At 42.7% G+C, this 25,563-nt stretch overlaps 1 protein-coding gene across 2 annotated transcripts; it reads left to right on the top strand.

Moving 5' to 3' along the window:
- The first annotated feature begins 50 nt into the window (after nucleotides 1-50).
- On the top strand, nucleotides 51-23,105 carry rmi1 (RMI1, RecQ mediated genome instability 1, homolog (S. cerevisiae)). 2 transcript variants are annotated; one of them, XM_054774700.1, is made up of 9 exons: nucleotides 51-140; nucleotides 371-573; nucleotides 655-765; nucleotides 1,824-1,973; nucleotides 2,049-2,119; nucleotides 2,186-2,309; nucleotides 5,578-5,665; nucleotides 5,751-5,946; nucleotides 8,235-23,105. In XM_054774700.1, exons 2-9 carry the CDS (start codon nucleotides 418-420, stop codon nucleotides 9,169-9,171), a joined length of 1,833 nt encoding a protein of 610 aa, XP_054630675.1. In that variant the 5' UTR covers nucleotides 51-140; nucleotides 371-417; the 3' UTR covers nucleotides 9,172-23,105. The 2 variants fall into 2 exon arrangements, with proteins under 2 accessions (XP_054630675.1, XP_054630676.1); XM_054774701.1 differs by having other exon boundaries at nucleotides 83-140; nucleotides 359-573.
- The last annotated feature ends 2,458 nt before the right edge of the window (nucleotides 23,106-25,563 follow it).

The following is a 25,563-nucleotide window of genomic DNA, read 5'->3' as shown; positions in this document are numbered from 1 at the left end:
TTCCAACGGTGTGTCTGATTTGCTGTCACTGCTGTCAATCACAATTATGGGTGTCGCTTGGCAGCACAGCACTCGCCTCTCCCGGAAGTTGTGCGAGCTGCAAATATAGTGGCGGTTTTTATGTCTTTTCTGGTCTCAAGGTATGTTAAATGTGATCTTCTCAACATTTTGTCTAAAGGTGACCATTATATACGAATGTCTATGTTTAATTTTCAACGCAGCCTTAGCTAAGTGGTGCTGGCGTTTATTTACTGTATCTTAATATTGCCGCACATTTTATGTTTGTCTTCTGTTCTGATACTTCTACTTCTGTCTACGTGACACTTACGTATGAAATAAACTAAAGTAAACAATCCAGCCATTACCTAAGCTCTACAGTGCTGTTGGTGAGGGTGAAGATACATTAGAAGAAAACAGATGGCTCCCCAGGCTGCGGTCCAGGTGACACAAGCTTGGCTGCAGTCATCCTGGCATGTGAAGGTGCCTTTTGCCTGGCTGGAAGCATGCGTGGAGTGGCTACAGGAGGAGGCCGGAGGAGCAGGTCGTCTGTCGCAGCAGCAAATTAACCAACAGGTAAGAGGCAACTGGTTTAAATCAGCCCAACAGTAAAAACTAAAGATATCCCTAATTTGCGTCACAATTGGGAATCCTCAGGTCCTTGACCAGTGGCTCTTGACGGACCTGAAAGACTTAGACTACCCTGTTCTCCCAGAAGGATTATCTCAAGCCCAGAAGACTGAGCTCAGCGGTGTGTTTTGTGTCCAGGTACAAACTAATTTGTCACATACTGTATTTATCACCACCATATTTTTAAATGCACTGTAACTGTTCAATGCGCATGTCCGCCTGTTCAAGTCTCCCAGTACACAAGTAGTGTACAACTTGCTGTTCTGTAACTTGGAGCTGAATGGCAAAATTTAAGAATTGTAATAATTTAATTGATTTATTATTCATTTTTCCCAGTACCCTTGCAAGCGTACTGGAGGGTACATGGGAGTTTGCCCAACTGGTCTACATGTGCTTTGTGGACTTGGAAAAGGCATTCGACCATGTGGGGGATGCACCGGGAGTACGGGATTGGAGGCGCGCTACTACGTGCCATTTGACCCTTGTACAACCGGAGCAGGAGCCTGGTTCGCATTGCCAGCAGTGAGTCAAGCCTGTTTTCGGTGAACGCTGGCCTCCGCCAAGGCTGTTCTGTGTCACCGATTCTGTTCATAAATTTTATGGACAGAATTTCTAGGCGCAGCCAAGGCGTTGAGGAAGGGATTAGTGCAATTTAGCATACAGTGGAGTCTCTACATTCAAACGCATCGAAGGTTGTCTTAGGAATTTGACCATCATTTTGCAGAAAGAATATACCTCAAAAGTCAACCAAAGCAACAAAGTTTGCCATAAATAGGGGGAAGTTATGTGACGTAAGAGGACTCATAATCAAATCAGTAAGACTCCAGCTGTTTCCCAATACTTTTTTTTGTTCCAACTGTAACCCACCTGCTCCAGCCGGTCCCACGTTCTGCCTGGGCTCGAACCAAGATCTGCAAAATGAGAGTCAAGGGGGCTAGACACCAAGCTGAAAGCCCAAGCTGCCAATTCGGTGTCCAGTGCAACTCTTAAGGCATCCAGGAGTGAAGTTTACGAACGTACTCTCGCAAACTTTTCTAGCCAACGGCCCTTTCGTGTACCCCGGGCTGCACTTTGGACACCCTGTTCTGGAGTATTATTTGAAAAGTGAGCACTAATCATTGGGAGGTGCTAACACGACATGGGTGGGGACAAAAAGGGCAGTGCGTTGTGACGTGACGTGTCCTTCTCTGTTGAAGGTTGACTCATTGCTGGATATCAGTCAGCCTGCGTATGGTCAGCTGCAGAAATGGAAGGGCACAGACTGCTCCAATGACGACGTATCTGCTGTCACACAGACCACTCAGAGACCGTGGGAGGCCAGACCCACACGCATGCTCTTACTGCAGGTTAGTTAGTGGATTATGTTTCTCATATATTGTATAACCTGTGCTCCCCGATGAACCTCGTGATCTGCATCCCAGGTGACTGACGGAGTCCAGAGTTTGGAGGCCATGGAGTATCAGCCTGTCCCTGCACTGAGCACTGCTCTCAGGTGAAGGTTCACACATACACTTCCATGCCATGAAAAAGAAACTTAACGGACTTTACCAACCACCAGGCCCGGTGTGAAGCTGCAGTTGCAAGGGCAGATGTTTTGCAGACTCGGGATGCTTTTGCTGGGGCCATCCAATGTGAAGGTCCTGGGCGGGGAAGTGGAAGAGATGTCTGAGAGGAACAACCAGGTGGGTTTAAATTGACAGCACCTTTACTTTACCTAAAGGTGTATGGTTTGTTAGCCATTTAGCAGGATTTCAGAAGTGATTTTAGCAAATGTACAGTGGTGTGAAAAAGTGTTTGCCCCCTTCCTGATTTTTTATTATTGGCATGTTTGTCACACTTCAATGTTTCAGATCATCAAACAAATTATAATTGTAGTCAATGACAACACAACTGAATGCAAAATGCAGTTTTTAAAGGAAACTTTTTACTATTAAGGGAGAAAAAAATCCAAACCTACATGGCCCTGTGTGGAAAAGTGATTGCCCCCCCGCCCTGTTAAAACATAACTTAACTGAGATTGAGATGTACCAGTGTGGAAAAGGTTATAAAGCCATTTCTAAAGCTTTGGGACTCCATTATCCACAAATGGCGAAAACACGGAACAGTGATGAACCTTCCCCAGGAGTGGCCAGTCAACCAAAATGACCCAAAGAGCGCAGCGATGACTCATCTAAGAGGTCACAAAAGACCCCACAATAACATCCAAAGAACTGCAGGCCTCACTTGCCTCAGTTAAGGTCAGTGTTCATGACTCCACCATAAGAAAGACACCGGGCAAAAACGGCCTGCATGGCAGAGTTCCAAGACCAAAACCACTGCTGAGCAAAAAGAACATTAAGGCTCGTCTCAATTTTGCCAGAAACATCTTGATGATCCCCAAGGCCAGGGGTCAGCAACGTTTTTCCTTGTGAGGGCTACATTTACAAAATGAAAATGGCCAAGAGCTACTCATTTTTGTAACATTTATTTTCAGAGCTTATTTTAAACCCAAACAAAGCGAATATGCTTGTTTTACCAGAACATTAACAAAATGCTGGTGTCCACAACTCACATTTTGTATTTCAGAATGCATTTCTTTTTACTGTTCTTTCATTATTAACTGGAAACCTGAATGAAAAGCAGGCTTGCGGGCACCTCATGTGGTCGTGGGGGGCTACCTGGTGCCCGCGGGCACGACGTTGGTGACCCCTGCCCAAGACCTTTGGGAAAATACTCTGTGGTCTGACGAGACAAAAGTTGAACCTTTTGGAAGATGTGTGTGTCGTTATATCTGGCGTAAAAGTAATGCCGCATTTCAGAAAAAGAACAACATACCAACAGTAAAATATGGTGGTGGTAGTGTGATGGTCTGGGGCTGTTTTGCTGCTTCAGGACCTGGAAGATTTGCTGTGATAAATGGAACCATGAATCCTGCTGTCTACCAAAAAATCCTGAAGGAGAATTTCCGGGCATCTGTAGGTGACCTCAAGCTAAAACCATCTTGGGTTGATGACCATTTGTTAGCGTATAAATCGGTTAGTTCCCATTAGATTTCATGTTGATTGCTGTTGTTGCTGCTAAGGGGGGCCCAACCACTTATTAGGTTTAGGGGGAAATCACTTTTTCACCCAGGGACATGTAGCTTTGGATTTTTTTTCTCCCTTAATAAAAAGTTTTATTTAAAAACTGCATTTTGTGTTCAGTTGTGTTGTCATTGACGAATATGATCTGAAACATAGAAAAAAATAAAAAATAAAAAAAAATCAGGAAGGGGGCAAACACTTTTTCACACCACTGTAGTCTCAGATCAAATACTTTTCATTCATGGATGCCATTCTAGTAAAATTGCATAAGCTAACTGGTATTGCAGTGAGTTTGTTGGTTGCTTGGCCCCTGGGCCTTGGTGCAGATCCAGATAAAGGTCTCGATGGAGGCCTCTCTGTTTATACTTTTCAGTCTTACAGTCCCTGTAAGCTGTGGTCGTGGGCTGCATGGGAGGGTGGACTGTGCTGCTTTGTCATGCCGCTGCAATTTAAAAAAAAAAAATCACAAATAGCAATTTCTTTATGACATATATATCTATTAACTTGTTTATTAAATTTTTTTCAACAACTAGCAGAATATGAACCCCAAACATTGCAAAACTGTTAATTTAATGGCAAAGTTTCTGAGAGCACTGCCAACATTTAAATGGCGTTTTATTTACAAAGCACATCTCCACTCGGTGTGCTCATTTGGCATGTTTGAATAGACCACGTATAAAATACTAAGAGGTGAAGCAAATATTCTTTGGTGAACTACTCAACATCAGCTGGTGAGTTAATGCTAGCTTACGTGCTACCTGTGGGAGACCCCTTGATAGCGTCACTGTTAAAGTTGTACACACTACGTGTTTCTGTTGCACAACTTCGACACAAGACTAGGTCTTGAAGACAAGCCATACGTATTATAATGACATAACATAATAAACACATAACAAGAGAGCAAGATTGTCAAGTGACACTAATAAATAAGTCGTGGTGATGATTGATGTATCCCATGAACGTAATAGCCGCTTGTAGCTCCGAGCTAGCTAGATGCCGCCAGCCAAAAGTGGAATGAGATTGAAACGTGAATGATCACACACGCTGCCGTAGGTAGGCTTAGCATTTTACAGGCTATTGTTCATTCTCCCGATAATAACAAACAAAGTGACACAAGACGTGTCGTGTATCTGGTCACATGCGCGAGCGCCAGCAAGACAGTCAGGCGATTCCGGTGAATGCTTATCAAAATAGAGCGCAGTAAAATATTTCTACATTTTAAGTGGTGTTCAAACAAAATTGTGGTCAATATGTGCGTAAATAATAAGCTATTTATGTATCCATGTAGCATATATATCATACAATATATGACTTAAAATTGTTTCCAATTTAAAAAAAAAAAAAACCTCTAAGGTGTGCCGGCTTTTATTTTGTAGTGACGCACCGCTACAATCAATTACATGTAGTGAAACCCTGGAAAAGTAGGGCAGTGACCCACCAGATCCACCAGTGTGTGGCAATGGGCAACCACTTTTTAATGGGCATTATCGCCGCCTACAGGACTGGAGTCAAACAGTGTCAGCACTTTTTAAATCAAGAGTCTTATGATTGCTCGTGCTCAATTAGTGCAGTTCTAATTTTTGCTAGCCCCTTTTACATGCTTGCCCTTTTCGGACACAAAAAGGGGGGACGTAGGAGTCTTGATATTCCTTAAAATACCTAATTTTGGTCGTTGTGTTTTGCACTTGGAGGTAGGTTTGGAGCCGTATCAGAGGCAATACCCTGCCTTTGCTGGGTTCTGTGTAAAATGCACAGGGAAATAAATGTGTAATTTTGCAAGAGTCCTGTAAAAAAGTGGTAATTTGCGATCATTTAAAAAAAAAAAACACACACACACACACACACACACACACACACAAATCTGATTACACCCGTACTTTTCTGACAGGGGAGGGTACTGTGTCGGACCCTGGGACTTCCTGAAGAGCAGGAGCGAGAGGAGGAAGTTGGGGCTGATGCTCACCAGTCAAACCAAGGTAGAGAACCTCCGTGACAATCTGTCTGCTGTTTGAGGTCTATCAAGCGCTTTCAAAGTCATTGATACGATGAAATCTACTCCAGCTGATGCCACAAACCAGGGAGACCTGGAACTTGATGACCAAGAGCTGTTGGCCAGCCTGGAGGCCCAAGAGGAGGCGGCAGAGGACATGGTGAATAGGCTTCCGGTTAGGCCGCCTCACGACAGCGGCTACAGGACACTCAGCCAGTTTTCCAGTCAGTCCTCCAGAAGTTCCACTGTCAGGAGTGTCTCATCCAGGTGGGTGGTTATCAGTGTGATGTCTTGACATTTTGCGGTTTAAACCCACCCGCACCCAGCCCCCCTCTCCTGCATTGACATCATAATCGGCATGACATTTTACGTTTTAGAGGGTTGGTTCAGCTCCATTCATTGCTCCGCGACGGGCGCTTTCTACCAAAGGAGGTTTCATTTCCATGACAACTCGTGTGTTGTTACTAGGTAGATGCGGCTGGGATGAAATATCGTCATTGTGAGACGTTGCGTAATTTCTCACAGTACAGTGTTAAAATTGTTATGTGCTTATTGTATAGGAAGATCAGGTTTCCCCCTCTTCAAGATATAAGCATGGATTGTACACCTCAGCCCCCCAATATACCAACTGTCGCAGTATTGTTATTGATGGCAAAATATCGCCATAAAATCGTAGACCTATTTAAACCTATGAGGCATAATCTAATCAGTTTAGTACTATCCTCTAAAGTTTAGAGTCTAAACTAAACAACTGTAGCTGGCATCATTATTTGGCCTTGGTGGAGGTCTGTGCTAGTGATTGCTCTGGTTAACTTTACTTGACAGTGACTGCATATAGTTTTTTTTTTTCTTTAATGTTGCATTTTCTTGCCTTTTAAATCATTTCTCAGCAACTTTTTTTTGGGAACTTTGTGGAAAACATAACATGTTTGCATATAGGAATTCCATGATCGACTATTGGGACGACCATCCATCCATTCATCCATCCATCCATCCATCCATCCATCCATCCATCCACCCTCTTCCGCTTATCTGTCATTTCTTTATATTTTTTATATTTCGGGCCTCCTGCTTCCATGTGTCGTTCAACTTCCCATACATACAGTATATCTACCATCATGTTCTTCTTTCAACTGCAAACTAGTTGAGGTTCAATCACAACAGCGCCTCTGCTGGTTGCAGCCAAGTAGTATTTTGCGTCAATTGTTTCAAGACGGGATTAATCAACAATCAATAGATTCCACACAGCTGTCCATCCATTCTCATGTCCAAACCACTTTACAATATTTCCTGTTTGTCAATGCACAACACTAACGATGCAACATGCGGCTCAGGAGCCAGTTGTGGCTCTCTTGAGGACTGCATCTGGTGCTCAGAAGTTTAACGCGTTAACATTTATTCATTTTTATTTAGTTTTTTTCTTCAAATAAATGTAACTTCTGATGCTGTACGACAGGTGTGTTCAAAGTGCGGTCCGGGTGTTTGTTTTTTTTTGTATTGGCCGCGGCACATTCTAAAAAACAAATTAACAAGAAAACAACAAAAAAACAGCAAAAATGGAAAAATTCAGCAAAGAATAAAGTCAAAATATTAAGAGAAAAAAGTTGTAATCTAACAAAAAAAAGTCATAATTTTACGAGAATAAATTTTATTAAATTTTTATTAAATTTTATTATGGTAAAAATGAAATGTCATTTTAGTTGCAGAGTTGACATATGAAAGGAAATTATTCGGGAAAATATCATGATTAGGAAGTATTTTGTTTTTTAAAAGTGGTAACATTATGAGGAACAACCAACAATGAATAAAGTTGTCCTTTTTGGAAAATTAGGTTGCGGAAAAGGTTCTAATGTTACGAGAATAAAGTCAATACATGACAGGAAGTCACAATGACAAGAATAGAATTTACAAGAACGCAGTAATGGGGAAAAAATGCTGTAATTTTACGAGCAGAAAGTCAAAATATTAAGAGAATGAAGAAAAATGATGCCATTTATCGGCGTGCCACTGTCGGAAATTAATTGTAACATCTACCTGGACGTTGTAAGGATGATGAGGAAGCGGTCGATCAACATTCGCTTTTATTGCAAAAACAAAGCAGGCCGCTGTTGGCCGCAACCACGACAAAACAACATCAGCAAACTCACACGCACCCACACGCACATAGAGTCAGGACTCGGCCTGTCACGTTCGTGGCCGTTCGGAAATCCCAATACTCTTCAACACTGTCCATGCAATCGCTACAGTATCCTTGAACATGTTAAATGATCTGCTCCTATGAAAGCGACAGTAACAACTAAGCAGTGTAGTGTTTTCTTGTTCTCTTTTTTTATTCCCGTTTCATAAAATTCTTCTTTAATTTAAGTGTTTTGGGACTGTATTTTATGTCCTGCATGTGCTGTGTGTACGGAACTGGATGATAACCGCCAGTGCTTTATTATTGTGGTTGCAGTGTAGTGTGCGGTGTATGAAGCTAAAAGGTTGTTTCTAGCACTTCTCTAATTTGTGCACGATGAATGGACAGACGTAGTTGAATGTATGACGTTGTCTTGTAGAAGTGAAGCCTCTTCCCGCCCCAACACGAGTGCATTCAGTTCATTCCAAAGCCGTCGCCCTAGTAACGAGCAAGAGGACTACGACCTCGTCGACCCCCGGGCTTCCGACCACGTGACCCCGGCCGACGAAGACTTTCCCGACGAGGATTTTGACGAGCTGACCCTGGAGGAGTTGGACAGTGTGGTCTTCCAGGGGGGCGCGGATGTGGAGAGGGGCCACGACACGGCGACCTCCCAAAACAGAGAATGCGTCCTTTCTCTTGAACAGGATGTCGGTGACATCATGGAGGACGATTTGGACTGCTGTCTCGTCGAAGCTCAATCCCATGAAGTGGAATTAGAAGGTGCTCACAGCCAATTACGTGGAAATGAAATCGACGCGTTCTCTATTAGGAAATGTGAGGGCTCCCATCGTGCGGTCCAGGGAGAAAGTCACGCCTCCAGCACTGCGGAGCGTAATAGAATGCCACCAAAAAATGACCCCATCACTCTGTCCTCGCCTCCATTTACATACCTGTGCCTGCTGGAGGACATCTTCTCCACACCGCAACCCCCTACCTCCACAAAGGTCCTCATCAAAGCCTTCATTGTCACCCTCTTGGGCAAACTGAGTGCCAACAACGGCCTCTGGCGAATCTGCGCCACCGTGTCAGACGGAAGCGGCTACCTGGACGTGGAGCTCTCCGACCAGGTCCTGACGGGCCTGCTGGGTTTCTCGGTGTCAGAGAAAGGGGCCATGAGGCGAGACCCGGCCCGCAGGGGCGAGCTGGACGCCGGAATGAGGCGATGTCAACAGGAGCTGGTGGACATGTGCTGCCTCATGACCATCGAGGTGGTCGCCGAGGGCGGCAGGAGAGCGGTGGTGACCCGGGCCGAGCCTGTCAGTGAGAGGGTCCACCGGGGGCTGGAGGAGAGGGTGAGAGACGGGAGGAAATGAGAGCTGGAGAGGGAGGGCAGTAATGAGAGCGAACACACTGCTGGATGTGAAAATGAGAAAAGCCAAATGTGGCATTTTACATCAGCACAAGCCTAAGATGTCTTTTAATGAGACTTTTTTTGGGGGGGGGATGATCAAGCCGCCCTTCTGCTTCCAATCTGGAGGAGACAACGTGTGAACTTGAAATCCATGCCGCAATGCATCCCATCTGCTATATGTGAATATAACATGCTGTCATTCATTCATGCATTCACACAGCTATCTCCTGCATGCCATGCCCTCCATCGGATATGGAAAAAAAAATGTGAATTTCAACTAAAGCAGGACCGAAAATTATAATTGTAAAGAGTATTTAAAACTATAACGGCTTTGGAGTGGAGAAAAAGGAATGGCGTTTATACTCAGATTGCTGTAATGAATTGCCGGCTTTGCATTCATTCATTACCTCCATTAGGTCCCACTGGAAAATAATTGAATATGCAAGGGCAGCACGGGTCTTCAATAAAGTCGCCCCGGGAGGGGAAATAAGAGGAAAGGAAAATGAGGAAGCGGCCATGATTTTCGATTCTTTCTGTTCATTACTGGTCCTGACGACGTCATGCGGCACTGTTTGCGCTTCGTTAATATCAAGAGCATGCAGTTGTTTTTTAAGTCTTGTTTCTTTACCTTTTCTTTCTTTTTTTTTAATATCAAATAAATCTTTCCATCTCAGCGAGTCTGTCGAGTTCTCCGGATTAGATGAATAGCAAACCACCTTGAAACAGTTTGTTTCAAGGTTTCATTAAATGCAGCCTCTTAGGAAACACTCAAAATTTAAAAAGTGGACATTCAGAGGCAGAAATCTCTATCAGGAAAATGTTCGTTCAGTGTGTGTGTGTGTATTAACTATAGTGCAAGTTATTGGTGTACTAATATACAGTATTTGCTATAGTGCAGATTATAGCTTTACCATCTGTAGTCTGTATTACTAGGGATGTCCAATAATATCAGCCCACTGATATTGGCTGATATTGGTATTGGGTTTTTCCCTATAATGAAAACCAATCATAAAAAACTGCTTTGTATATATAGGTCTATGGGCTCCCATACTTCGCCGCATCCAGCGGCACCAATACGTGGAAATAGTTGTGTTATTCCTCGCAGTCGGAACTGGGCTTGATGTATTGAAACCACGGGCGTGGATGTGCCACAGATAGTACCGACCGAGGTAGGTGACACCAATCAATTTACTCTCCACCCGACAACCACCAACAATTCTGTAGCAATAGCTAAGTGGCTACAACAACCTCATGACCCGGAAACTGAAGTACGGTCGGTCGGTACTTTATTCATCTCCAAGAGAAATGTCTAAAACAATATTGTGGGTCACCACAATGTGTTAATTCCACGACACGAGATACCGTATGTGATGTTTATGAGGATTGACTGCTGATGAAATGAAAAATAAACTGATCGTCACCATTTTCTTGCTTTTGCGTGGCACATTACACCGACTGGACATTTGATTAGGTAAGGATGCCCCTTCTAATAAGATGCAGTAGAAAGCAAACATTGCTGCGGGGCTGTTTGTCTGCTAAGGGCACAGGAAGACTTGACCGCATTAAGGGAGGCCATGTCTTGCAGAATCTTAGATGGCTCAGCCAGACCACTGAGGATGGGACTTTCGGCATGACAGCGGCCCAAAACATAAAGGGGTGGCTCAAGAAACCGCACATAAGATCCGGAGTGGCCTAGTCAGTCTCTGGACCTCAGTCACAGAGAAAATCTGTAGCGGGAGCTGAAAGTTTGAGCTGCCAAGCGAGCTTGGGGAGTTTGGAGGGTGTCTAAAGAAGAGCGGACCAAAATCTACCTCCTGAGACATGTGCAACCCTGGTGACCAACTCCAACAAACACCTGACCTCTGTTCCTGCCAATTAGTCGTTTTTTCCTCCGGGATGAAATTCTTGCGATCAATTTCTAACCTTTATTTAATATAGTTTTTTCTGGACTATTCATATGTTTGTACATGAACAGGGGGTGAAAGACAGTATATACGGTATGTTTACATTGGTATACGTATTCATGCGGTTCATGGCCGTGTGCTTGCTGCCGCACGCCACTGTGTGCACTTCCATTCGCCTCGCTGGTCTTTCTTCATTAGGGACTAATCAGTTTGAGCATCTAATTTCCAGACCCGACTATGCATGTTGATAGCCTGTTATGTGCTAATGGGTCTGAATGGGACCACGGTGGCGGGGGCTCAGGCGACCTCACAGGGAGGCAGTGACTACCAACGACACGTGGAGAGGGGACTGCCGTCTCGCCCAGCGGACATGTATGCTTTATACCAGGGGTGTCCGAACTGCGGCCCGCGGCTGTTTTCTTTGTGTTGCAGTCAGCAGTAATTTGACAAGAATAAAGTCAAAATATTAAGAAAAACAAGTTTTAATCTAATGGAAAACAGTCGTAATTTCACAGGAATAAAGTAATATGAGTCATTTTAGTCGGATAAAGCGGACATATTAAAGAAAAAACAATTTTTTTAAGACATAATTTGAGAAACAAGCAAAACAAAGAATTAAGTTGTAATTTTTGGGAAATTAGGATGGAGAATAAGTTGGGATGAAGTCATAATATTACAAGAAGAAAGTTGAAATACTTGTAAAATTATGGTTGGAAAAAAGCAACAGCGGAAATGGAGAAAAACGGTAGAAATTTTACACGAATAAAGTCAAAATATTAACAGAAAAAAAGTTTTCCAACGAGATAAAAAGCTGCAATTTTATGTGGGGAAAAAATGTCATTTAGGAGCATAGAGATTATATATTACAGAAAAGATGATTAAAAAAAAAAAGATGTAATATGAGAAACAAAAAAAGTTATGTTTATAGTTATAAAAAGTGATAATAGTAAAGTCAAAATATGAGGGGAATAAAGTCATAATGGTACAGTGTTCCCTCGTTTATCGCAGGGGATAGGTTCCCAAAATTGCCCACAGTAAGTGAAATCCGCAAAGTAGCCAACTTCATTTTTTGACAGTTACATGTTATATACAGTATGCATGTTTTAAGGCTGTAAAACCCCTCACCATACACTTTATACACGTTTCTCAGACAGACAATAACATTTTCTCACATTTCTCTCTTGTTTAAACACTCTCAAAAAAGTTCAAACCTTCGTTTGACTTTTAATGATCAACCTACAGGTTGGACACAAGAAATGATGAAGTCACTCGCACGTATTTCACTCCCGTGACCGTGCCCTTTCGTCCTGGCGCCGTTCCACTGTACTGTAGCGTTTACGTAGTACTTGCAGTACTCCTCCTTCGAGCCTAAGATTCATTTACAAGCTAGCAAACAAGCAAGCTAGAGATGACACGGGGGACACGGCGGGGCGGCGTGGAGGAGATTGATTGACAATGGTCTACAGAGGACACAACAAGTGTGACGCAAGGGCCATTTGTGGAACGTGGCTCACTGCAGAAATAAAATAAACAAAACCCCAGCAAAAGTGGGAAAATAGAGCAAAAAGGCATAACGTAACTAGAAAAAGCTAAAATGTTGATGCTAATAATAAAAACGCAATGATTTGTCTTTAAGCATTTTTAATTATAAATATCAAAGATTGGCTGGGGACCAGTCCAGGGTGTACCCCGCCTCCCGCCCAAAGTCAGCTGGGATAGGCTCCAGCATACCCCCGCGACCCTAATGAGGAGAAGCGGCCTAGAAAATGGATGGATGGATGGGATATGAAAGGACAGCGCTGACGTAAATAGACAAAGACAAGAAGATAAGAGGAAAACAGTGAGCTGGCATTGCTCAACTACAGCCAGCATTTCAAGAAATGCTGCAAACGTTTGTCAGACAGTACCGATTGCCTGTGAGAAAATACATGTCACAAACGCCAATTCCGCAAATTTACAGAGCGAAAGATGACGTATTAAAAAAAATTGCAGTATTATGATATATTATTTGTTATTATTATTAGTAATAAACATTTCAAAACGGACCTGCATTGTTTTGTGACTCGGTTAAATATATTAATGTTAAAACCTCATCTTGTCTCGCGGACCCGATCTCGAGCATCGTCTCGTCTCGGGAGCTGGGTGTCTCGTGACACCCCAGCGATACATTAGGCCCCATAACGACCGTATAGCCTAGCTTCTAGCTTTGCAGCACGTGTGCGTTCAGAGCAAAACAAGGCGTTCAAAGTGCTTCCCATGCAAATTAACGCGTGCGATGCAGCGGACATGAAAGGTAACTCGATTTCCAAAGTTCCCGTGCTCGGTCAGTGTTAACTGTGTGGCAGACACTGTGTGCGTGTTTTGCAAACAGCGCATCAATAATGACTTCCACTGCAATTCATTTGACAGGATGCAATTAGAGTTCATGTCAGAGCCGCTCGATAGACCAAAGTTTGGACACCCGTGGCTTAGAATATATGACAGCTACAGTAGGAAATAGTCAACCTTCCCTCCACAATGTACACGCGGTGACAAAACACAGACCGCATACTCGAGGAGCGGCACGAGAAAGCGCTTTTCCGCCCTAATAGCTTTCCATTTGCCATATTACTAACGTGATTATGTTAGTCCTCCACTTGTGTCTCGGGAGCCGCAGATGTAGTTGGAGATAAAAATCCGCGTTCATTCCCCTTTTAGTTGGAATGAATCTTTCTTTCCCCCGATTGCAAATAGCAGCCGAGTGCAAGAAACCAGAGATGGGAGGGCCGGTGCCCATATGGGAGAGAGCACTGCGCTAATTTGTCTAATGGCCCTGTACAGCTACATGCACTGTACGCCTTCCATCATCAAGGTAAAAAGCACATGAACAATCCCCAAAAAAATCTTTAAAAAAAAAAAGAAGCCTGCGCAGCTGCAATTTTCTCTGCCCTATTACGTTTTGTAATGAAAAATCCTTTCTGATGATTCTAGCTCTCTTTTAGGGCCGACATGAAAATGTGCCCCGGGCTTGAGGATGTGAGTCATTAAAGGAAGAAAAAGTACAAGGAAATTGAACTTAAACTATATTAAACTTTTGCTTTGTTTCGGCTCATCTGGATGGAGGGGCTTGAAAAGAGGAACGGACACGGGAGCCTTTTTGCCTCTTCACGGAGCGTGCTCTTCATCTGAAAACTTTCCACTCCTGATTTCCACGCTAAAGTCGGAAGACGGTTTCTGAGAAACTCATTTTAAACAAAGAATGTTGGAGGATTGTGGGAATAAAAGACATATTCCCATGAGGATTCTTTCAATGTTATTTCATGAGAGTAAAAATGAATTATCACAAGAAGCAAGGTGTAATCTAAGGAAAAAAGCTGTCATTCTAATCATGAATAAAAACAAACGGTGACTTTTTCGTACCCTCGGGACTGTCTCACCGCGTCCGACCTCAGCAGCAGTGGCGCGCCGCGAGAAGCCGTGCTCATGCAGCGCGACAGTCCGACGGCGTTCAAACCGAGAAAGCTTTTTTGCCTTTGCCATCAAGAGACCACGGCCATCGTGAAACATGTGAAACCTGAGAGATGACGACTTTTAAAGGCTGTGATCTTAAACGTCTGGTCAGCTGATCAACAGCTGATGATATTCTCACGTTGATGCTTGTTTGCATCAGAACATGTTTTTGTCTCACTCACATTGATGCATTTTGAAGCTTTACTTAGAACCTCCTTAAGATCCAACAGTGCAAAATGTCAATTCTTGACATTTTTCAACTGGTCTTCAAGGAAAACTGAACTTTTTTGGAATTGTGCCCGTCATCCACAATCCATCCCATATTTCTTTCCATTTTCTGGGCGTTCCAACAAGAGAAAACGAGTTAGTGTGACTTAGCTAACATTGCAAGTCATGCTAGGTACCTACTTCGACTACGAAGCCCTCTGAAAAGCCTCTAACAAGGTTTTATGGTTTTATATGCACGCTGTGATCATGCATTAACAAGTACATTGATGATAACGTGTGATACTTTCAGTATGTTGCCGTATTTTGATGATCCTAGGCGCATTGATCTCGTGTTACTCTGTCAGATAAATTTAGCTTTTCGTGTTAGCTGCTACGATAACAACATCGCTGTAGCTCGGTTAACATGCAGGTCAGTTACGTAAATGCAACACTGTGGGGCTTGAGGTACCTCGCGTGACGTGCATAGTTAGCTGGCTCATACTAACTCCTTTTCTCTCATTAGAACGCACAGAAAAGGGAAAGACATATGTGTTCATGTTTCACATACGGATTGTGAATGAATAAAAAGCGCAGTTTTCCTTAAAAATTTAGATCAGGAGTGTAGCGTATAAAAAGCCGTAATTTTTAGATTTGATTAAATGACAAAAATGAAGTTATATCGCTAGGAGAAAAAGTGGTAAATACGAGGAAAACTCAATTTCGTGGGAATAAAATAAAAAGACATTACAAGCAGTTGGAATCACGCAGCGTATTAATAACACGACAACGCCCAATATTGCACGACAAACGAAAAAGTGTAGGCGTAAGCAATATATTCGTCTTAAACTGCGTACATTTTGCACGCTAACCAGGGCGTACGCTCACCGAGGCTCCTGGGGAGCTTGTCTTGGTCTTCACAAGCAATGACTGTCGTGCTATCAGGCTTCAACTTACTACATTGTTGTACGCTTCTTTCCGTGTCAGTGTGGCCTAATAATCACTTATAGAAAAAAAAAAAGGATTTCTCCGGATGTCATTTCCGCAATTAAGTAGAAACAATTCATCCCGTCTGACCTTTCAGCGATGGCTCAGGTGAATAATCATGAAGGAGGCTTAATGGAAAAGCCCATTATGTCTCCACGGGGCAACTTTTGAAAGAATGCAGACAGGTGATTGACAAGCCCACAATGCTACGCAGTGCACTCGTATACTGCTAAGTCATTACTACCGTTTCAATACAAGCTCCATGCAGCAGCCAAACAGGCCTTGAAAGAGACGAGCGCGAGGGAGAGCATAGAAAGAGACCAATGAGTGATTTTTGTGTCAAGGGAAAGAATGGCTTTGCTCCCCCACTTGTCTTTTTTTTTTTTTTTCCTCCACACAGACAAGACTGGCAGACAAGCGGGTCATTAGGAAGGTAATTTGACAAGCTGTGCACGGAGCTTTTCTTTGCACCCTTTACACCTCTCCAACATCATCAAGTCTTGTTTTCCTCCCTTACTTATTATTATCATTAATGCAGCGGCTGAAAAGACTTCAGAAGAAGACGGACAAAAAAAAAAATTCAAAATCACGTCATGTTCCGAGGCGCCTGGCGCCATCCCATCAGAATTTAGTAGCACATGCAGAGGATCCCCGCACATTTTTGGCCTGCTTTGGTTGGTTGGTTGAAGTTGATTAAAGTGCACTCCAAAACCAATGGCCGTTCCTTCGACAACGCATTCCACAAAGATGGCCGACACGCTGCCCTAAAAAAACTTTCGATTTTGCTATAAAAGAGTGCTATTCTATTTTTAAGGGTCTACTGCAAAACACGAGGTTCCCAAAGTGGGCTACGTGTACCCCCAGGGGTACACCAATTGTAATAAGGGGTACGTGAATAAAAATGAAAAACAAACGGCGCCAAACACTCACAATTACAAGTGCGCCTGAACACCTCACGCCGCAAGGAGAACGGAGCAGAAAGGAGACAGAGCATGAAGTTGTTCATTGATAGACTACTATACTGTATTTTTCACGTTTTTCTTTCATCTTATATTTGGTCCCCAGTGCTGATACTATGTGGGAATGCATAAAGGTAAGATTTGATGACGTTATTTAGTGCTAATGAGCATATTTGTCCTGTCCACAGCCAATGTTCCCGCTATACGCTAAGCCAACATGTACTACGTAACGCGTTGCTAATGAATTGATTGGCTGTGGAAGTAAATAAGTACCAACAGGATGTCATCATTGACTGGACAGTGTTCGTCACTGTGGTGTTTTTGTCGCCTGTCACTCACCGAGTTGCATTGCAAAATGGTACAGAATAAATTATGATTTTATTTTATTTACAGTTCAGGTTGGATTATATTTTGTTGCACTGCAAGGATTTGCAGTGGATTGAATTCATGCTAGCACATGCTAGCCTGCTATCACACACATACAACAGTGACCTTATCATCTTGTCTCTGGAAAACAAACTCCAGACTTGTGCTGATGGACGGTGGCTCTGTATTCATTTTGTGCTTTTAACTTGATGCTGTTGTTTTACACGCTGCATAATATATAAATAGCATTTGATCGCTATAATGATGTACAACAAGCTGTTGGTCAAGGTCATGCCACATGAAGCAGCAAAACAGTCCCAGACCATCACACTACCACCGCCATATTTTACTGTTGGTGTGACGTTCTTTTTCTGAAATGCGGCATTACTTTTATGCCAGATGTAATGGGACACACACCTTCGGAAAAGTTCAACTTCTGTCTCAAAGGTCTCGGGGATCATCAAGATGTTTTCTGGCAAAATTAAGACGAGCCTTAATGTTCTTTTTGTTCAGCAGTGGTTTTGGTCTTGGAACTCTGCCATGCAGGCCGTTTTTGCCCAGTGTCTGTCTTATGGTGGAGTCATGAACACTGACCTTAACTGAGGCAAGTGAGGCCTGCAGTTCTGTGGATGTTGTTGTGGGGTCTTTTGTGACCTCTTGGATGAGTCGTCACTGCGCTCTTGGGGTCATTTTGGTTGGCCGGCCACTCCTGGGAAGGCTCACTACTGTTCCACGTTTTCGCCATTTGTGGATAATGGCTCTCATTGTGGTTGGCTGGAGTCCCAAAGCTTTTGAAATGGCTTTATAACCTTTTCCACACTGATTGATCTCAGTTAATCTCACCTGTGTTTTAACAGGGGGTCAATCACTTGTTCATACAGGGCCATGGAGGTTTGTTTTGTTTTTCTCCCTTTTAAAGTTTCATTTAAAAAGTGCATTTTGTGTCCAGTTGTGTTGTCATCGCCTAAAATTTAAATTTGTTTGATGATCTCAAACATTTAAGTGTGACAAACGTGCAAAAAAATAGGGCACTTTTTCACACCGCCGTATATGACCGGAGGGCTCTGCTGTTTTTAAGAACCTACGGCACTTTCTGCTGTTTTTCAAGATCTACTTCAATAACGCTAACCAAAGATCCTCTATTTGACAGCAGTCACAAAGCCTTTCCAAACAATAATGGGTCTATAATCCTCCTGAATTGTTGTTTTCCTGTGATTTTCCGTCATGTTTTATTCATAGAGGAGATGACAGCAGTTGATCTTTTATCTGGTCACATTTTGGAGCGTTTTATAACGTCTTCATTTATGGGCGCCCCTGTTTGTGTGTGCTCGAGTGCGTGTTCGCTAGCGCGAGTTAATGCCCTGAGTTGATGAGCCCGGATATGAAATGAAAGGTCAGCAGCAGGAAGCCATTGGCATGAAGGAGGAGGAATTAAAGGGGGATTTGCTGTCACATCCTACATCACACCATGTACTGTATGTCCGCTCCAAGACCGCTGGAGGAACGTGAAAGCATGTTAACATCACGCACGTCCAAGTTGACTCTTTCTTCACGTCAGTGCACATCTCCATCTTGTTGACTGACACCATCTGATTGCTCCAGGGACTGATATTGGAACAAATATCATCCAACCATCATCGTCATTTGCACTTCAACCTCAAGTGTCCTTTTTTCATCTCATGGGCTGTTCTTATTAGCAGTGCTTGGAAGCATGTATAGAAAATAACCTCTACGGATGTAGACTACAAGTCGGCTCTTCGAGATTTTTTACGGGGTTTTTTTTGTCACTGACATACGATATATTGATTTTACAGGGCTTGTACCACAGATCTGGACTACAAAGTACTTGTTTGGCTAGCTAGCTATAACCACCATCAGAAAATGAGATCAAACTAAACTGCATTCTTTCTCTAATAATCACTGACACTGAAAAAGCGTTATTCTTATACTGTTTTGATTTGATTTTGCTCCTAATACTGACTTTAATTCTTGTAAAATTGTAAGTATTTAGACTTTATTACTTTTTTCAGTCTTGACCTAAAATTCATAACAACTGCCAAATACAAATAGACTCCTGATCAAAGTTTTAAGACGAGTTGCAAGAATTTCCATTTTAAGGAGGTTCTCAGTAGAGCTTCAAAATGCAACAAGAAACAAGAAATGGGAGTGAGACAAAAACATTGAGTAAGTAATTTGGCAAAGGACAAAAAACACCTCTCTTTGAGCACGGGCAGGTTGTTGAGCTGCATAAGCAAGGCCTCTCGCAGCGCGCCATTGCCAGTGGAGGTTGTTCCTGGTGCCGAGTGCAGTCCAGTAACCATCAGGCGGCATCTGCGAGAGAAGACTTTTAAGAACAAAAATCGTCTTCAAAAAATTGCCATTTTGGAATTTGCACGACAGCACCAACCATACGACACCGAAAAGGTGGAAGAAAGTTTTATTCTCTGATGAGACGGTCCTGATGGCTTCCAACGTTACTGGCATGACAAGGAGATCCCACCTGAGATGTTTCCACACACGGCACAGTGGAGGGGGCGCCATCATGATCCTTCAGTGGAACAATGGAGCTTCAGGTTGTGCAGGGGCGTCAAACGGTAACTGGCTATGTGGAGATGTTGCAGGGGGCGTCCCTCATGACTGAAGGCCCTCGTCTGTGTGGTAACGACTGGCTTTTTCAACACAACAACGCTGCACTCCCTTACAAAGGACTTCTTCCAGAGGAATAAGCTCACTCTTTTGGACCATCCTGCGTGTTCCCCTGATCTAAATCCAATTGACAACATTTGGGGATGGATGGCGAGGGAAGTTTGCAAAACTAGACATCAATTCAAGGCAGTGGATGCAACATTCGCACTGGAAACACTGACATCAAGCATGCCCAAAACAATTTTTGAGGTGATTAACAAAAATGATGCAGCTACTCATTACTGAGTCCTTTTTTATTCCTATTTTAGAGGGGTTTCAGGTTTTTTTTTTTTTTTTTTTTTTAGCTATGGTCTTAAACATTTGATGCCTTTAGTGGTTGTTTGCAATAGATTGCTTCCTCTAATTTTTTTCTGTCTCCATTTCTTCTTTTTGCATTTTTAAGCTCTACTTAGAACCTCATTAACAGTGCAAAATTTTGCCCATTTTTCAACTGGTCTTAAAATAGCTTTTGGCTTGTTTGTATTGTGAAACATGAATATTGTAGTCCGTGTGGTCAAAGGTTGCCACATATTGCCGTGGTGAGTGCATCTGTCAGCGTACGACGCACCAAGTTCGATCTCTAACTCAACACATTTGCCCTAAACACACCTGTTGGACGGTTTAGCTAATGCATCCTGTCATTGTACACGGTCCTAATGCACCTTCAAGGGCCCTCCAACTGCTCTCTGCTTCTTCTGTCACCATGGAGATTTAGCTATTTTAGCCTTTAAGAAGGAAAAACAGTAAGAAAACTGGCAGCCATCAACAATCCATTAAGGAGGTGGAAATTGCGACTGGCCAAAGTTGCCAAGGAAACAAACTAGAATGGGGAAAAAAAAAATCTGACTAGATTGACGGATGAATCTGAGCCAGGCGGACTTCCTGTTCCTGCCGATTCTCCCTGTCCTTTTTCTGCTGTGTTTGGGGCAGCAGAACTTTCTTCCCCAAGGTCCCCAGAAAACAGCATGGTAAGTTCCTCTTTGGTGCCAAGGGACATCAATGTCTGGTGTGTTTGACTGACTTCCCGTTCCTGCCAACTCTCCCTGTCCTTTCTATGTTGCGTGATGCATTATCCCCCACTGTAAACATGACCGAGGTAAGCCATTTTTGGGGGGGCACAAGATAGATCGATGATGTTGATGTGACTGTTTCTGCCAAGTCTCCTTGTCCTTGGGGCAGTACAGCTTCTGCCCCAAGTTACCAAGAAAACAGCAGTCAACATAAATAAGGTAAGCCATTTTTCCCTTTTTGGGGCACAAGATAGATAATGTTCTCGGGGTCTGTCTGATTTCCTGTCCCTGCCAACTCTCCCTGTCCTTTCTCTGCTGTGTTGGGACAGCATAACACCGTGTCCTAAGTTGCAGTTGATAACTACACAATTAAACTAAGCACAGCAACACAAAATACAGTAGTTACCCGCATTTTTGCGGTGGCTGAGTGGTTAGCACACAGTCACACAGTCTGGAGATCGGGAAGACCTGGGTTCAAATCTCCGTTGGGCATCTCTGTGTGGAGTTTGCATGTTCTTCCGGTGCGTGTGTGGGTTTCTCTCCGGGTACTCCGGTTTCCTCCCACATTCCAAAAACATGCATGTTAGCTTAACTGGAGACTCTAAATTGTCCATAGGTATGAATGTGAGTGGGAATGGTTGTTTGTCTCTACGTGCCCTGTCATTGGCTGGAGACCAGTCCAGGGTGTACCCCGCCTCTCACCCGAAGTCAGCCGGGATAGGCGCAAGCATACCCACGCAACCCTAATTGGGATAAGCGGCATAGAAAATAGATGGATGGATGGTTAAAAAAAACAACACCTTTTTCTCTGAAAATAGGCCCTTTTTTTCCACAGAAAACACATCTCATTCACCAGGTGTGCCCATTACGTCGATCGCGAGCTACCGGTAGATCGCCAAGATAGTTTGGGTCGATCGCATACACCTCACTTTGTCATATGACATCAATCCCCTCCCTGCGGCGTTTCAAGCTACACACGGAGATGCGACTTTCTTCTTTATTGTTCTGATTACGGATAAACTCCGAGGTATGTGCCTATATTTATAACAAAAGTTATCTGTTCATTTGTAGCGGCTAGTGATGTAGACAAAAACCTGTATTGTTTGATGGCTTTGCTTCACGTCATGAGCTCCACTACAGGAATCAGTGTTTTCTACACGTCCGTGTCTTATTATTTCACGATGAAATGGAAAATGTGCCCATTGCTGAAACCTTTTAAATATGTTGCCTTGCATTGTCTTTTGCAGAATATTTGGTCATTCTTGTGCATCGGTAATGTTTGATAGCAAATGCTAACTGGATGTAGTACATCTTACAAATGTTAAGTAGCTATTTTGACTGATTGACTTCCAGTACTCAGGTTATGTACACAACTGTTGAGGAATTACACGTAATCATCTTTATTGCCTTATTGAATATTATTATGATATCAACTACTTTTAATCACCTGTAAACTTTGAACATGTTTAATACAGTACTAATCATTAATATTTACAATAGTATTTCAAAGTTTACTGGTTAGATTTGATATATGTTACATGTTTTATAGAAAGAGGTAGATCATTTTGACTCGTAACTTGCATGCTGAAAAAGCGTGTGAACCCCGATATACTGTACATGTATAACCTACATAAAAACCTACTTTTTTATAGTAAAAATGTTTTTCTATATTTTTAGTAGGAGGTCAATCTTTGGGACTTGGTCATTTTAAACGTAGCTCGCAGGCTGAGTCAGTAATCTAATATAAAGATGTGCTAATACAGGTAAAGTATACAGCATACATTTACCACTGTTCAAAAAAAATCCCACCATGTTTATGTCTTTAATTCGTAGCCGAATGTCAACGGCAAGCTAGCAGGGGGCTTTGGCGGAGATGGGGAGTGGGACATGCGTCACAAATATACATTTTTATGCGCATCTGAATTGCTCGCGGACTTACACCATTCGTGGGCGGTCATGGACTGTGACCCCTGCGAAAAGTGGGGATATACTGTAGTCCACAAAGTCAGGAAAGTTGCGCTAGTCCAGTCTTGCATAATAAAGTGATGACACATATACGGGTCAAAGCTCACATGCTGTAGAGCAGTGTGAGTGCATCCTAAAGTAGTCAGTATGCTTCGGGGCTTCTGATTGGCTAAAATAGCACTGGACAGCCTGCATATGCATAATTTCCAGCGTGTGGACAAATATTTATATATTTGATATATTTACTGTAGATGTTTTTAAGCACAGATAATTAAAGTCATTTTTTATATTTACATTTTTTAAATATTCTCTTTTGCCTATTACAGATTCGACAGAAGTGTGTGGTGGGGGGTGGGATACAATACAAATGCAATAAGTGTGTGTTGGGTGTGTATATATATATATATATATATATATACAAATTGTTAGATTCTTTTAATTGCCAGTGTATAGATACAGATTTTTATTTTTAAATAATGACAAATATTTGATCTATTTATCTATCTATCTTACATTAAAAAAAAAGTTTTCTGTGTGTGTATTTGTATGCATGAAATGAACACAAATGCAACTTGTGTGGCTTGTTTTTTTGTGTTATTCTGAGAAACAAAGCGACCTGCCTCCCCCTCACGTTACATTATTAGTTTCTCAGAACTGACGTTTGACGACCAAGCCGAGAGTGTGTTTGGCTGCATGTGCCCTCCATCCTGTGTGTTTTAACCCCTGCTGAGAGCAGGCGCACGCGCGCCCGCACACACCAGACACACACAGTAAAGGACACGTGCAATGGTGTTTACATTCTGTGCAGGCAAAGCGGATGGTCAGGCCTGGACACACACGGATCCATGCTGGGATCAGAGCAGCGGAGCATGATTCCCATTTATCTCTCATCATGAACTACTGCGCCTTCCTCCCCATTTAGCCTAAAAGCCTTTTTAAAAGCTGCCAAATGCACAATGAGCACATCCTAGGCAACATTCTGTACACCCGTAGACACAATTAGCTATTTGGGAAGCAGAATAGGCAGTGCTTCAACTTTTATGTTCCATCGAACCTTACAAGTGTTTACATGTGTTCTGTTCTTCAGTGTGTGCTTATGTGCTTTTTTTAGATGAAAAAAATCATAAAAAACAAACCACACAAGGAAGGCTCAGTCCAATAACAGTATTGAGAGGCCATCTCGCTTGTTGCTAGGCAGAATTTGTAGGGAAAAAAAAGGCGTACCTCAGTGATGCTTACAAAGCTGGAGAACTTTGGGCAGAAGGCTCTGCTGCCCCACACTGCACTGAAAAGATGGGGAAAGTCTGCGGTAACAGGAAATCAGTCACAATGACATCCATTTATCCATAGTGTGCCTTAAATAATGGCTTACCTCCGTCATGCTCAGTTTGGGTTGTCACACTTGTTGCTAGGCAGAATTTGTTTCCTTTGCTTTCCTGGACAACTTGGGACGGAGGGCTCCGCTGTATCAACACAGCAGGGAAAGGACAGGGAGAGGCGGCAGAAACAGGAAGTCGGACAGCTCTATCAGTCAGATTTTGTGTCCTAGGATGAGGTGGAGAGAACAGAGAACAGGAAGTCCAAATTAGCAGGATTTTTTAATTAGACAGACATTATAGGCAGAACGGTGGACGAGTGGTTAGCATGTCTGCCTCAAAGTCAGGAGACCGAGGGTTTGAATCTCCGGTGGGGAATCTGAAACGAGACAGCAGGGGGCAGCAAACCAAGCAGGGTGCAAAACACGACAGTAACTAATTTATTAAATGAATTACGTTAAACATTTCTTGCATCATTAACGCATGAGCTTCATGTGAAGCCTCGTCTTCACTATTATCACTATACGACCGAGTTAAGTTCACTGACACTCCGAAAATCACCACGTCTTCATTATGTACGTATGTGGGGCCTAAATAAACAGAAAGACAAAGCAAATCAGGAAGTGGATATTCTTATCTCTCACTAATGTAACTATTCCTGCAGAAGTACTATTTGCTTTTGTTTTTTGTTTTTTTTTTACAAGTTTGGTTGGAAATGCTACAAATACACTCAAAATGTGTGAATTCCACTTAAGTTACGTGGTGTCTATGAACGCAACTCTTCATTGAAATGTTGTGCTACTATTAAAGAGACTAATGTTGGCAAATACATTTTCAGACGTGTGTCATATCTTTTAGCTTGATTTAAACGTTCAATTCATTCGGAGCTGTTATTACATACCAATGTATATAATTGAGACCTGTCATTTTCTGCTCATAAATTACAGCAAAAATTGGCATATTACAAACATAGTGGCATAGTTATGATTAATTAATTTGAAAACTGTGATTAATTTGATTAAAATTTTGAATCATTTGACAGCTCGGATAATAATATATCATTATAATGCAATATTTTCCTAATATGTCATCTTTCACTCTGTAAAGTTGCGCAATTGGCTTTTGTGACATGCATCTTCTCACAGGCAACTTGCACTGTCTGTCGAAGGTTTGCAGCATTTCTTGAAATGCTGGATTTTCGACTGTATTAAAGAGCAGCAGTTCTCATTCCTGTTGATGGGCTCACCTTGCTCGTTATTAATTTTCCATTGCTCCTCACGATGCTCCACTCTTTTGCTGCGTGACAAAGCGACTGTATGACTGACAAGAGGTCTCACTTTGTCGGCCGTTGTGCTATGAAGCGTGTACCAATGCACAGTGAACTCTCTTCCAGCCTGTTTGGAGAGACATGGAAAACAGACACACAAGGAACATGGCAATATATGGAGGCAGGTAAAATTATCAAGTTT

The sequence above is a fragment of the Dunckerocampus dactyliophorus genome, chromosome 4 (genome assembly GCF_027744805.1).
Source record: "Dunckerocampus dactyliophorus isolate RoL2022-P2 chromosome 4, RoL_Ddac_1.1, whole genome shotgun sequence".
NCBI lineage: Eukaryota > Metazoa > Chordata > Actinopteri > Syngnathiformes > Syngnathidae > Dunckerocampus > Dunckerocampus dactyliophorus.
This window is presented reverse-complemented; position numbering and strand designations above follow the sequence as displayed.

What these genes read in the sequence shown, in the direction of transcription:
- rmi1 (XM_054774700.1), top strand. Translation starts at nt 418, where the DNA reads ATGGCTCCCCAGGCTGCGGTCCAGGTGACACAAGCTTGGCTGCAGTCA. An exon ending in GCGGTGTGTTTTGTGTCCAG is followed by an intron (nt 766 to 1,823) that starts GTACAAACTAAT and finishes TCTCTGTTGAAG; the next exon opens with GTTGACTCATTGCTGGATAT. An exon ending in TGTCTGAGAGGAACAACCAG is followed by an intron (nt 2,310 to 5,577) that starts GTGGGTTTAAAT and finishes CTTTTCTGACAG; the next exon opens with GGGAGGGTACTGTGTCGGAC.